We start from the raw sequence: 14848 nt of genomic DNA on the forward strand, positions 1-14848 counted from the left end.
TATATTTCGAGATTGTTCCGTAATTCAAAGAAGCATTCTCGCGACGTTTTCTAAGAATACTTTTGTAAAGGTATAAATAAAATCACAATTACACGAAATCTGACAAATATTGTGTTTCAAAGTAACGCTATCGCAACATATAATTTTGTTATCGGCCCGTCATAATTATTCGTTTCGTGGTAAAGTCTCATCGTTCTGCGGCGTAAAAATCACGATTAAAATTAAACGAGTGAATGTTACGACGAGACAGGCCTGGTACGCGATCGTAGCGAGCCGAAGATTTGTAAAGGAAGTCTGCAACGTCATCCGGCGCCGTTCCGCGATATTTTCGTATTGAAAAAGGAATAAGCGCGACTAGTGCGAACCGCGCGACGTGAAAAATAGCGCGAGGTAGAAGCCCCCCCCCTCCCCCTCCTCCGAGCTCGACGAGGAAGCTAGTAAAAGCGAAAGAGCCGGAAGCACAAGTAAAAAAAGGAACAACGAGGAAGAATTCCGCGAGATACCAGAGAAATACTTGCAACTTGAGAATCGATTAATCGTAAACTTTAATATTATTTTCTGACTGTGCGATTAAAAACACAAAGGAAAAAAAAAAGAAATTGTTGTTCCTCTCTGTGACATAAATTCAAAACGTATTACATATATTTGGTCTTGCGATGAGTCTAGCGTTAATAAAATTTTTGGATTTCGTTTTTCGATTACGTTAACCCGTCGGAGGTCGCGTGGGGTAAATATTAATATTATCTTAATAATTATAAATAAATAAAACAAAAAAATAAATAAAATTGAATTTTTTTGACGATATAGTATTTTTATGATGTCGCAGATCACATGGGGTCAATCATGCCCCCTAAACTAAATAAAAAATAAAAATAAAAGTAAAAATATAATCATAAGAATAGATAAAACAAAAAAATTAATAAAATTAAATTTTTTTGACAATATAAATCCCTACTTTTAGGGGTCATGATTGACCCTACGTGATTCACGATGTCATGAAAAAAAGCGCGACCTCCGGCGGGTTAAAGTCGTTGGCACGAATTAACGTTTTAAGAAGGGTTAATGACACGGAAGAAAAGTAACACACGCGGAGGTATTTTGTGAAATCTATACCGAGAAACCGTCGGCTTAATCGAGCTTTCGCGCCAGTCATTCGATCCGAGTTTATTTCTAGTCACGTCGCTCCCCCCCCCCCCCTCCTTCAGACTTTGTAGATACGATTTAATTATCGGCGCTTCCATTCTTGAGAAATCTCATCACGCCCGTGGGGAAATTACCGCGTAGGTACATGCGTCTTGAAGTCGCTATTTAAATAGCTTCTTGACAGTTTGTTACGGTCGACGAGAGACGTGAAACAGAGAATAATTACCGATCCGATTGCCAAAACCGGACGCACTCTCGGAAATTATAACGTCGACGGAGAAATGCACAGGGCAATTAATTAGCGTGAACGCGACGATATAATTATATCTCGAGCGGACATAATTGCCGGTAGAGCGTGCATCGCACGCAATGAGTCGCGCAAACGGATCATTCATCACCGATTTCGATCTCAGCAATTTTGCTTTCTCGGCACGATCCTTGAATATCTTACTCGTCTTATACTCCTAGACGACCATTACGTAATTGTTACGGCGCATTTCGCGAACGACGAGAGAGAGAGAGAGAGAGAGAGAACGTAAGACTAGTTTGTTGTTCTAAACAATAGAAATATCAAATTCCACGAAACAAAAGTTTGATATTGCTGGTGAAAGGTGGAAAGGCGCGGTCGAAAATTTTCGGCCGTCACATCTGGCGAACAGACGGGGCTTTGTAAAACGTGCGTTGCCGTTTCTCCTATATTTCGTAGTTGGTACATGCTGGAAAGTAGAGATTTCGTTGGAATTTCAGCGCAACTTACGAGACCACGTGCGTAATAAACGCGCCAGAATACACGGGGGTCTCTCTCTCTCTCTCTCTCTCTCTTTGCGCCGCGTTCTCGGGGGGGGGGGGCGTAGGAGGGAGGGGGGAGGGAGCCTAAATATCTCGACGGAGATTCATAATGTCGCGGTTCTCCTTCCTCCCCTCTCCGCCCTTTTTAATCGGCGGTTCCCCCGATTGTTATTTTCAACGAATCCGATATTCCACCGCCGGCGGGGGAATTGATACTTTGGTAAATAAATAACGCGTCGCGCGCGGTGAACCACGGCGAAACACGATCTCTGGTACGATATGCGTATGAGCGTTATTATGATTGGGCTCAATTGTCCAATTGCTCGGTCATTGAATGCCGAGTCGGGCTGCGGTGCCGCTATTACCGAATCGCCAACAACGATATTCTCCCGACGCGGCGGTGGCGTACGAAACGCCATTTTCTCGGGCTAAATTCAGTGACGGACGAGGACGAAGAAGGGAGAAGCGGCTACTCTACTGCCGTGGTCGCGAGAGACCGCGATGAGAGCCACTGCCAATCTTTTGTCTATTAAATGTATTCAACAGCGTAATAGCGACTGATATTACCAATTGGACAATGAAAGAGATGGCAGCGGAGCGCGATTTACGGAAGACGGGGGAGAGGGGAGATCGACTGAGGGAGACGGAGATGGAGATTTCGCCAAGAGACGACGGTCCCGATGCCAGTTGATCGAGCGTCACTGATGCGGTTTTCCCGCTGGACCGATGCCCGTATCCCGTTCGTCTCGCTCGCTGAAGATTAGAATCGTCAGAAGAGCAACGTATCTCTCGTTTTATAAGAAGCGCGAATCGGAAAGCCGGTACGGAAGTAGACGAGACTCGGACTTGAAACGATGCCTGAAACGAGCTTAGCTCGTTAAGATAACGAGCGCTCTCCCGAATGACGTTTCTTAATCCCCCGAGAGTCGGATGATACGTTTTAAGGTGTAATTATGCGGATATATATATATATATATATATATATATATATATGTATGGCCGTCATTTCAGACTCTCGACCCGTCAAGAATCTCGACGTTTCTATCTGCCCTTTCTCCCGGTCCGTAAATCTTCTCGTCTTTTCACCCCACGTGTTCGCTCCATTAAAGCGGGAGGGTTTCCAGGACGAAATGGAATCTTAATTAGATCATCAAGGCAATTTCGTTGGCCTGTTTCTATTCTGGTCCAGATAGGTCCAGTTATGCTTTATTAACGCCGTACCTTGACGCGAACGGACGATGCGATATGACAGGACACTTTCATAATCCGCGTGAGTCTTTGCCGAAGACCGCTTTTTGACCAATGATCTCGAATTGTTGCGCATATCGGGTCTTTTTTTGAAAGAAAGAGTTCTCGACGAGAGATTCATTTTACTTTCCTCCGGGGAGAGGAGAATCGCTTTAGCCGTCAAAACACGTGCCGGTAATAAAACAAGATAATTAGATCGCGATGCTGCCAGTTTTACTATCGCGAAGTAGTATTGCTAAACTGGTCGGTGATAAAAAAAACATCGTCAACCATCAAGGAATCGTTGCGGGGCGCGTTTCAATTGCAAAACTTTGAGCGCGCCGACAGGTTTCCACGAAGAAACGTTTATCCGGATAGGTGAATCTTCTATTTCTATGGAATAAGAAGACGCTGGTGTCTGATGGGGGGGGGGGGAAGGATCAGTCGGCGCGTTTTAGCGTTTCCGCGAGAAGGGAGGTGCCGCTCGCACAAGAGGCTTATCGTGTGTCTCGAGTTTCTTCTTTTTTTGTCGAATCATCATCTCGCGTTAGATCGACCGCTACATCGGGATGATCGCGCGGCACGAAGAAAGAGATTTCTCTTTCTTTCCTCCTTCTCCTTTCTTCCCTTCCCCCTCCCTCTCTCTCTCGTCAACGGATGAAGATGCTAAAAGTCGGACGCGTGGGACGATCGTAATCTGACACTGCGAGAGGCACTCTTTCGAGGTCGAGAGCGTTTCCTTGGGATGTCTTGATTTTTCTGTTTCTTTGAAGATCGTTTTTTTTATTTTTTTTTTATTTTTTTTTTTTTAATGAACTAATTTTCTTCATTTCTCACATTCGCACAAAGAATTAGTCCGGTTGTTTTGATACGACATGGCGATCGGTGTGATTTCTGTCAACAATCGCCGTTTCTCGTTGCCGATTAATCACGCAAATGTGACACTCACTTTTAATTTTGCGATTTTTTTCGCGCTGCGTCTTTTTCTACCGATATGTTTATTCGCCTAGAAAATTCGCAAACAAGATCTTGATTCAAATATTTATCTAACTCTGTAATCTGTAAATAACTCTGTTATTTAAATGACTGTAACCGCAGTGTTTTCTATTATCTAGATAATAATTGGATATAAATATTATCTATATCTTTATCTTAGATGAAATGCGTTATCTGTCTTAATTGGTTATTTAAGAAAATTTTGCAATCAGTGGAACTCGACTCTTAATAAACATACTTTACGATTATTTAATATTATATATCTTATGCTTATCTAGATGACTCCAATATGATATATGTGAAACACTGACTATAATGCAGATTTTTTTAATACATTGCTTATAATTTTTTGTTTCCTTGCATTGACGTATCTCGCTTCGCGAAAATGATCACGCTACGTAAGGCAGCGACAGTTGTTTGCTTCCGTAAAAATGGAAAAGCAAAGGGGCAATTAAAGGAACGTAAATCACGCGCACGATATCCCTGCCCAGAGCAGCGTCTCTCGACTCCTGGCTATTTCGGTCGAAGCGAGAGATCTGGTTCCATTTGAGGCAAGAGCAAACGGGCAATGTAAAACGATTCGTTCCGTAGAATAACACAAGCGCGTACTCGCGTACTGTCTCGATTTCTTGAAGCATTTTAACGAAGCGTCTCGCGTTGCAATTTTATTATACTCAACCCGACAGTTGTGAGCAAAACATGGTGGAGCATTTTGCTGTCCGGACGCAAAAGATCATCGAGATTAAATATCAAGAGATCGATATACAGAGATTCTTTTGAATTTCTAATCTGGTTAGGTTCGGATTAATTTATGCGTTCGTTGAAATGATGGCGGAAATCGGCGTAGCCAGCCACACACATGTGAAAATATTTTTGGCACAACCCTCTTGCGCAGATTCTCGCGCCATAATCCTTTCGTGCCGGCCTCGATTTGATCTCCTCTCTCTGAACGAAACAATCAGTGTTCAGTACTTCTCGGCTATCTCGTTCATTTGGATGAAAACGCTGAAAGTCGTCCATTAGCCGTGATACAATGTGATAAATCTATTTCAGATTCTTCGAAGCCAGATATGTTATCGATTTGATTATCCTCTCTAGAATCTCTCTTGCTGAAGGCACGTTGATGTTTCCTGTAACGCTCAGGGTTGTCGTCCGATAACTCTGGCTATTTTCACGCTTGCTGACGGTTGAATTACATATGCCTGTGCGGGCAAAATGTTATTTACTCTGTATTCGCATGATTTTATTCCCGAGCCATGCGTATGCGAGGAAATGGCTGTTATTTATGAAGCTGTCCGACACTGGAAGAAAACCGGTCAGGCCGCGCCTCCGTTTGCGCGGAAACTTTGATAGCGATTTACGAGCGGCACGTGCTCCCGGCGAGACGCGAGCGCATCGAGAGCTTTGCCGGGATCCCTTTAAGAAAATGTGGCTACGTTGAAAGATGTTAGGCTGTTATTGAAAGATTACACGTCGCGAAGATACGGAGCGCGCGTGAAGAAATTAAAAGGGACGAGAAACGAAGAAACGCTAGACTAGGACTAGAGGATAGAATAGAGATGCGACTGCTACAACTATCATTATATCCACACCTAGAACGAGATAAAACCCTATACGCGTCAATTTTAGACAGGGTGGTAAAAATGTGTGCGTTTCAGGCAGCACGACACGAGTAAATAAACGACCGCTGACGTTGACAAACCAGGGATTTCCGTCGACGTTAATGGCTAATGGTCTGTACACGAGGCACGAATTCGATATCGAAATTAGAATTAAATGAGTTTGACCTTGAAAGATTTTTCCTCGACGCACTTTTTAAAGTGTTTGCAACTTGATAAAATAAATTTTATTTACGACCAAAGACTGGTTTGTTGGAGAAATTCATTTATTCTCTTCTCTGCAATGCTGCAAACACTTTATTTACCTTGCTAGTGGTAATATTTCAGTGACGCAGCAAACGAGATTCTCGCCGAGGAATTTGTTTGAAGGAGAATCACACGAGCGCGGTATTTTTTTTAGAAATTTTTTTTTACGCCGTGTATAAAATGTACCTGTCTGCGCGCGAGAAATCTGTACAAACATCTGCACGTATCGGAGTCTCTGTATCGCGAATCGCGATCCAAGTCAGAAAGGCAGGAAGCAGGAGAACAAAACATGGGCAAAAGTGGCGCAAAGCTCTCGAAACTCGAAACGTTTAAGGCTATTCCTGGCGTCTGGCTCGACGCGAACTGGCAGATGGCCCGACGTGAACTGCTACTCACGCGAGGAAAATCGATCCCTGCTTTTGGGCTATCGATCTCTGGCATCGATCGAACTCGTATCTGCTCTAGATCCGGCCGTGTTGTTTTAACCATTCGATTTTCACGCGAACGTATATAAAAATATACACAGGAATCACTTATCTCTCTTATTTTAGGCTAAATCAAATTTTCATAAAAGCAGACTTGTTTTAAAGATCGAAGATGTAGTAGGTATATATTTTTGTAATATGTTTCTTCGATCTTGAAAACAAGTCTGCCTTTATTAAAATAGGCAAGTATATGTTTCGTTGATCGAGGGAGCACATTTGTATCGAATTTTGTGCATCGAGTCGCAGCCGCCGCGCCGATCCCAGCCACGTGCCTCGCATCTGTTACTGTCTCCCGAAAAAGAGCGAAGCAGAGTCGGCCGCGACGACGAGCGACAATAAACTCGATGATCGATTTCCGTCGAGGGCTCTCGCTAGGCACAACGACCCGTTTGTACGCGAAGGATGGCTTTGGCGAGGATGTTTAAAGATCCGCGAGAAGAAAGCTCACGAGCCTCGGATCTCGATTGAATTGAAGCCTCCTCTCTTCCTAGCGTGTCTGGAGTACCTCACAGGAAGTATATCTGTTGAGGACAAAAAAAAAAAAAAAAAAAGAGAGAAGAAATAGATTATTATTATTATTATTATTATTATAAAGTGAAAGAGAGAAATCGACATCTTACATTTTCTATTAACTAAATTAGCTTTTTTATTGACTAAAAAAAAATATCGGAATTACTGAACGCGACACTCTCGTGTCCAGATGAAGACGCGTTTCGTAGTACTATTAGTGGTCGTAATCGTAGGGCGATTCACAGAGGAGGGAGCGACGGCGAGGGGTCGCGGGGGATGGTCGCGCTCTAAATTTAGTGCGCGACGCATTCTGAGGACGGAGGGGCAAAAAGACTCCAGATGGAACGTCGGAAGGGACAGTGTGTCGCGATTCACTTCTGGCTGTCTGCCAAATGGCGATACTCCGGCCGGTCAGCCTCATGAATGAGTCGGGCAGGAAAATGAGTTTCCTTGATCAAACCAGCGGGAATATCGCGGTGATAGACCCGACTAGTGCGAGAGCCAAGCCTCGTCTCGTTTTGCACTCGTCACAGGCGCAAATACATTTCTCTCCGACTTCCGCAAGCTCTCGTGGCGACGATTATTATAGATCGTCGCGCGTCTCGACGGCGCGAATCGATACGAAACGACGGAAAGCCAACGTTTGCTATTTATTTAGGGAGGACTGTTGAATAAATTAAATTCAATTTATTTACCTTATCTCGCAATCAATTTATAACTTGTTTCGAACAACGCCAATTTTTTTTTTTTTTTTTTTTTTTTATATTATTTCGCGCGAAAAGCCAGAATCACCGTTAGTCTTCTAGAAGAGATAAGGACCGCTCGACGTCGACGATGATTTGATATTATTATATCAGCATGAATGGAACTAGAATTCAAAAAGGAAAAAATTATGAGTTTTGCTTCGCGGAAGCCTGAAGCCTGTTTGAACAAGAAAGGTAGAATAATCTCGGTGATAAAAAACTGTGCATATTCTTCGCCTGGTTGTTAACATCGTATTGCGTGCAACATACCCGACGGACAGATTGGATTTATATTCGCTATCGTGGTATATTCACACGCATAATAGGATGCATATTATTTACGTTGCAGATGCAATTAATGACGATGTAGCGATGCCCGTGGGCGAGAAGCTTTTGCTACGTTGCCAGCGAAACCCTGGCATCGAGATAGACTGGTATAAAGACGACGAAGCATTGCGGTCAACCACGAGGATACGCGTGACGAAGCAGTCTGTGAAGTTCAAATACGTCGACGTGAACGACGCGGGTGTCTACGGTTGTAGACTGCAGTCGAACGAGAGTGTCGAGTGGAGAAACGTGACCGTACGCATCGAGACTCTACAGAACGATGGTTTTCAGAATGAGGCTGAAGAAACCAGCGGTATTATGAGCATACTCAGGCCGGAAGAAGAGAGCAATGATCTTGAGGTTGAAGCTAGAAGTAAGTTTATCCTTTCGCGAAAATCGATATCGTACTATTAATATTACAAGAGATATATGTATTTTGTTTGCCATATTTTCTGGGATAGATGAATTACTTTCTTTTTTAATAATAGAAACTTTTGAATCTGAAACGAGCTTCGTTTTTTTTATTTAAAATCTTCAATATCTATACTATAAAGCATGAATCTGAAACAATTTATTTGAACTGCGTGGGATGTGAAAAAAAAAAGATAAATTTTATTTTAACAATTGAATTTAAAATGATTTTCGAGAGAGAAAACTAAAATTTTTAATTAAAAAAAAAATTTATAAGTAATTAATTTTCAAATATATAAATAATGAATTTCGGTTAATTTAAGAAACAAATGATTAAATAGTAATATAAATATAGCCCAATTAAATTTACACGCGTGATTTCCTCGGCAGACTTGCCTGAAACGCGATCGCTGCATCTGGACAGCGACAAGTTGGACGCGGATGCGGACGAGAAGGGCGAAAGCGATGTCGAGAGCGAGCACAACAACACGGTACCGGAGAGTCCGCCAGTTTTCAACAAGACCGACGAGATGCACCCGTTGATGGTAAAGCCTGCCGGCAGCACGATACGATTGAGATGTCCGAGCACTGGCAATCCCAGGCCAAACATCACGTGGCTGAAGAACAACGAGGAGCCGAGACGGGATCTCGGCACTGCGATCAGGACGAAGTGGACTTTGAGATTGGAGGATCTCGTTACCAAGGATAGCGGGAATTACACATGCATCGTATGCAATCATCTCGGATGCATCAATCATACCTTCAAAGTCGAAATAATCGGTGAGTTTGAGATGCTTATATCCCTTGATGCTCTCTATTTTCTATGCGAGTCGCGGACGAGCGTGCCTGCAGCGCGATCTTGAACCGCTTATTACGTAAACGCTCGACTCGAACGCTGAGAGTCTGCTAACGATACCGCAGAACGTTTCCCGCATAAGCCGTACATCAACGAGGACTTTCCGAAGAACGTGACCGCTCTGGTCAACACTACAGTAGTGACCTTCAGGTGTCCCATCGTTTCCGATCTCGAACCGTATATGCAATGGGTTAAGGTCGCCGAGTATCCGGGTGATCAAGAGGATTCGCCCAAAGGGACTCTGCTCCAGGTACAATCGCTATTTACGCGGCGATGGTGGAGGGTGGAGGGTCCTGGTCTCCTCATGTCTCATTTCAATTTTTCCTCCGAGATTAAGTTTGATCGACATAATAATATATTGTTCTGTTATCACTGGTGTAGGGTCGACTAACTATCATCTGTCCTTTGACAAATTTCTGGAATTGCTAAAAAATGTTTTTAGGTTTGGTACGAAGAAAATTCTAATCGTTAAGGACAAACTTGATCATTCTTTTTTCCAGTACATTGTCTGGGGAAGATCTACTTCACTGTGGTTACGGGTCTTTTTATTTCTTTGTCTGTTTTATATTTTGTATGTAAACATAAAAGAAAAATTAAATATATTTATATATCGCACAATGGTAATAAAAAATATATATGTACAATATTTATATATATATATATATATATATATATAAATTGTTTACTTCAAATAGGCTTGATTTACAAAGATTTACAAAAGATTTGCCCATTTTTTTTTAATGTATATTCTCTTCAAAAATTTTCTTTTACTCTATATGTTCTTATATTCTCGGCAATATCTGTTGTAAAAAAATTTTATTAATTGTATGTAATGTAAATTGATACGCACACAACTGAAAATGTCTTTATATGTATATTTTTTCATTATTTCTATGTGTATATCTAACTCATTAAACGTTGGTTAAAACGGTGGCTGGGTTTCTTTTTCTCTTTAGAAACAGTACCGCATCGACCGATCCTGACGAGGCCACCACGAAATACCACAGTGCTTATCGGAAGCAACGTTAGTATGATCTGCCAAGTGCTCTCCGATGCTCATCGTCATCTCGAATGGTATCACGGTTGCCATACTTCTCTCGACACCGTCAACAAGACCAATCAGAGCTTACGGGTGGAGGTCAAGGTGGGCGCAGCTTGCATGCAAACTTGCCGTTTTTATCGCTTTCTCTTCATCTGCGCTTCTCATCGCTTCCAATTTTCATAACTATCAATAACATGATTCTATGCTTTCTTAATGTTTATTAAAATGATACGTTTATGTTTTAATTTATGTTGCGCGTGTGTGTATAAATATCAATTACTTAATCATTGATTCTGATCTTCGAAAAGCGCGATTAACAATGAAATTTCATTCGATATAGGCTGGAACGCAGACAGAAAATCCGGAGGAACTAAAACTTTACAACGTTACCGAGAAGGATGAGGGATGGTACACGTGTATCGCCCAGAACACTTTAGGGGAAACATTTAGCAGCGCTTATCTACGTGTCGTCAAAAGTTAGTAATCGAATTTTGTTTCGAGTTACGTCGGGTATATGTATACGTTGAGATGATAAATTACAATGATCCTGTAAAACTTATATAGGCCTGGACGAGCAAAGAGTACCGCTAGCCGCGAGACCGCAGATTCTTGTGAACATTCTAGCGGCTATTCTGTGCGTGTTCTTCGCTCTGGGGGTCATCGTGGTGATATACATCTTTCATCGATTGAAACGCGAGAAAATGAAAAAGCTACTCGCGATAGAAACGGCACGTGCGGCGGTCGTGACGCAATGGACGAAGAAGGTGATTGTGGAAAAGCAGAAACTGGTGAACGCGCAGAACGCTATCGAAGAGGAATTGCTGATGCCGGTGGTGAAGATTGAGAAGCAAAAGTCCACCGTCATCGCCGAGGATAGCAGCAGCGACAACGTATCCGAATACGAGCTACCGTTAGACAGTGCGTGGGAATTGTCGAGAGAATACTTCACGCTGGGAAACACTCTTGGCGAAGGAGCCTTCGGCAAAGTCGTCAGGGCCGAGACGAATACCGGCAAGTCTGGAATACCCAGCGTTGTGGCGATAAAAATGTTGAAAGGTAAGCAAATTGAAGCGTAATTATTTATGGGAGCTTATGGGATAAAGTATATAATTTTTTATATATTTTATATATATATATATATATATATATATATATATATTTATTTATTTATTTTATATTTTTATATAGAGGGTCATACAGACACCGAGATGATGGATTTGGTTTCCGAAATGGAGATGATGAAGATGATCGGCAAGCACGTAAACATCATTAATTTGTTGGGTGCCTGCACTCAAAACGGTCCTCTGTACGTCGTGGTGGAGTTCGCCCCGCATGGTAATCTGCGAGACTTCCTGCGAGATCACAGACCCACTTCGGGATACGAACCCACTATCGGACAGGAGTCAAAGGAGCGAAAGACTCTCACGCAAAAGGATCTGGTGTCGTTCGCTTATCAGGTAGCGCGCGGAATGGAATACCTGGCTAGTAGGAGATGTATACACAGGGACTTGGCTGCCAGGAACGTCCTCGTCAGCGACGAATACGTGCTAAAGATCGCTGATTTCGGTCTTGCTAGGGATATTCACTGTCACGACTACTACAGAAAGACGACAGACGGACGACTGCCGGTGAAATGGATGGCGCCGGAGGCCTTGTTCCACCGTATTTACACCACTCAGTCCGACGTGTGAGTATCCGACACAATAATTATTATTCTTTCATCTTCAATGATTCTATTTAATTACAATATTTTAATTTAATTATTTAATTATTAAATATTTTCAACTTTTAATATTTCTTATTGCGATTTCTTATTTCGTTTGCAGATGGTCGTACGGAATTCTGTTGTGGGAGATCATGACACTGGGTGGTACGCCTTACCCGTCCGTTCCGTCGGTCGAGAAACTATTCCAGCTACTTCGAACTGGCCATCGAATGGAGAAACCACCCTGCTGCTCGATCGAAATGTAAGATGCGCTTTTCTTACATATGACCTTGACTTATTTATAATACAGTTGATATATAATATACGATTTAATCCTGAGAATTTATTTTTTTTTTTTTTTGATTTGTCATTATAGATATATGCTCATGAGAGATTGTTGGAGTTATCAGCCAAACGAAAGGCCAACATTTGTCGAATTGGTCGAGGATCTCGATAGAATATTAACGATAACAGCGAACGAGGTGAGCGATGTGATCATGATTCACATATCTATAAACAAGATTAGCATTTTTTTTTAATAGTAGTAATAATAGAGTCTTGATTACATACGTCTCTTTGACATCAGGAATATCTGGATCTCGGTCTGCCCCAATTGGATACACCTCCATCCAGCCAAGAGTCCAGCGAGGCGGAAGAAGATGGCGAAGAAAAGTTTCCATATCTACTATGAATCTCCCGTACTCGGGAGAAATGTCATCACTTGGACATCGCTTACTTATTGTTTAGATGGGATAATAATTCGAACAACTCGTGAATGTAACCGAATAAAGTAGCAGCACAAGTGAATTAAATAAATGGCAATGAAAATAAAGAGACGAGAAGAGTGCGAACGTGAGGTCGGTCATATGTGAAAGATAATTGACTAAAGTAAGCGAATACGCCAAATAATATAAATCAGTATTGATCTGTGTATCTATACATAGAATTAAGGGAAAGCGCGGAACGATAACGTACATCAACAGTGTCAATTTACACAAACGCATACATACGAGATTTGGACATTCTATATTTACTATTTTTTTTTATTGGAGATTCGGGATTGATAAATGTTACGTTAGAGTTAAAATAAAAGGAACAAAGTCGAAAGTGCTCTACAAAAAGTGAGAAGAGACTGTCTTTTAAGTACTAATGCAAAGTGGATTTGTATATCGCCTATACCTATATTTGTAGATCCTATATCTTTATATATAGATAATTATAGATATTATATAATTGTGCCATGTGAATCAGTGCCTTACAAGGATGTTGTCGGTTCTATAAACGGGAAGAGGTAATTTATTATGACAGAGCGATATGGATTTATCTACAAAAATCACACGATTGAAAACTCAAACGTGGGCATGATATTATGTTTTTGTAACTAGTCAACTGTGGAAATTGTACGTTTTTCTGTATCATAGTAGTTGATAGATCTTAGTGTTTTTACGTGACTAGTTTTAATGGACAACGATCGTGAATTTTGTATATCGCGGGGATCGCAACGTTCTGTGACAATTTTGTAAAAAAACATCAGTATAAAGATATAGATATAAGACCGTAAACCTGAGACAAAACGAGCAATATCAGTTTTGTACCGAAGAGATGCGTCGAAGAAAAAATTCAAAGTATTGCTGTTAGAACCCAGGTAGAGCACTGTTCGTTTTATAAACGTTTATTAAACGAACATGTGCTACTTGGGAACTGTATCGCTTATCGATATCGATTGGCGATAAACATGTATAAATAGGAAAGGTGCTTAGCGATAGATTTTTATTTATTTCTCGTACATCAATATCATTTAAATATATATGTATCTATATTAAGTCTTCACAGAGGATCTTTTTTTACGTAATTTTAAGATATGTCTCTTAAGAACAACCCTTTTTGTAAAAAGTGACAACAATTTATGCAATAAAAAATAAAAAAGTAGTTTTTAATCCGCGGATTGTACATATCGTTTATTTAGCGTTTATTTAAACATTATTTGTTATTAAGTATCTAAAGGTAGAATTAGTATTTACCTATTGTAAGATACATAGATACATATATGTATGTATAGATTGTGTAAAGGAATCATCCGCACAAATGTGACGTTCGTCTTTAATAAATTGATTAATCTGTACCCAAATAACATAATTTTGCGCTTTCCTTGATAAAAAAAAATTATCACGTAGAGTCTCTTAATATATTAAATTTATTTCTGCATTTAGATGAGACTAAAATCCCGAGTTTATTTAAACATACTTGAAGCACATAAAAGTACAAAGAAAAGCTTATAATAATATGCTAAATAAGTTATTCATAATTCTGACTGGGAAAATATCTTCCATGATATTGTAATCGGAATTTTGACGTAAATTTACGTTATTATAAGAATAATTCACGAAGAGATTTGCATCTGAATAGGCTTTTAATTAAATTCTTTAATTTATTAGCTCGGAGCATTATAATCATCATTTTTTTATCCTGTATTCTCTCACTTTCGATCTGAAGATCAGAATCAGTATAGTATTAGATTTCAATTAAAAGAATTAAATATAAAGTAGAAGAATATTTAATTTGTTTGGGGAGATGATTTTTGGTATATATTTTGAACAATTAAATAATTTCTGTATTTTAAAAACTAATTTATCGTTCGAATTCTTACTCAACGGAAATATAAATACATTTGACTCGGTAATTATCTCGAGTTCAAATCCGAGCAAAATTATCGAATTTTGATCGCCACCTCTCGGAAGGCAATGGCAAA

The 14848-nt window shown here is 40.6% G+C and overlaps 1 protein-coding gene across 3 annotated transcripts in view; it reads left to right on the forward strand.

Moving 5' to 3' along the window:
- The window catches only part of LOC140676502 (fibroblast growth factor receptor homolog 1), a 39663-nt gene extending 25428 nt beyond the window's left edge, over positions 1-14235 (forward strand). For 2 of the 3 annotated variants that reach the window (XM_072911623.1, XM_072911625.1), the window contains exons 3-11: positions 8108-8458; positions 8887-9276; positions 10309-10496; positions 10735-10870; positions 10959-11450; positions 11583-12081; positions 12221-12361; positions 12476-12581; positions 12686-14235. In XM_072911623.1, coding sequence (XP_072767724.1) covers positions 8108-8458; positions 8887-9276; positions 10309-10496; positions 10735-10870; positions 10959-11450; positions 11583-12081; positions 12221-12361; positions 12476-12581; positions 12686-12790 — 2408 coding nt within the window. In that variant the 3' untranslated portion in view covers positions 12791-14235. Of the gene's footprint in view, positions 1-8107; positions 8459-8886; positions 9277-9417; positions 9603-10308; positions 10497-10734; positions 10871-10958; positions 11451-11582; positions 12082-12220; positions 12362-12475; positions 12582-12685 lie in introns of all 3 variants that reach the window. The other variant, XM_072911626.1, reaches the window with a different exon arrangement.
- The last annotated feature ends 613 nt before the right edge of the window (positions 14236-14848 follow it).

The sequence above is a fragment of the Anoplolepis gracilipes genome, chromosome 2 (assembly GCF_047496725.1).
Source record: "Anoplolepis gracilipes chromosome 2, ASM4749672v1, whole genome shotgun sequence".
NCBI lineage: Eukaryota > Metazoa > Arthropoda > Insecta > Hymenoptera > Formicidae > Anoplolepis > Anoplolepis gracilipes.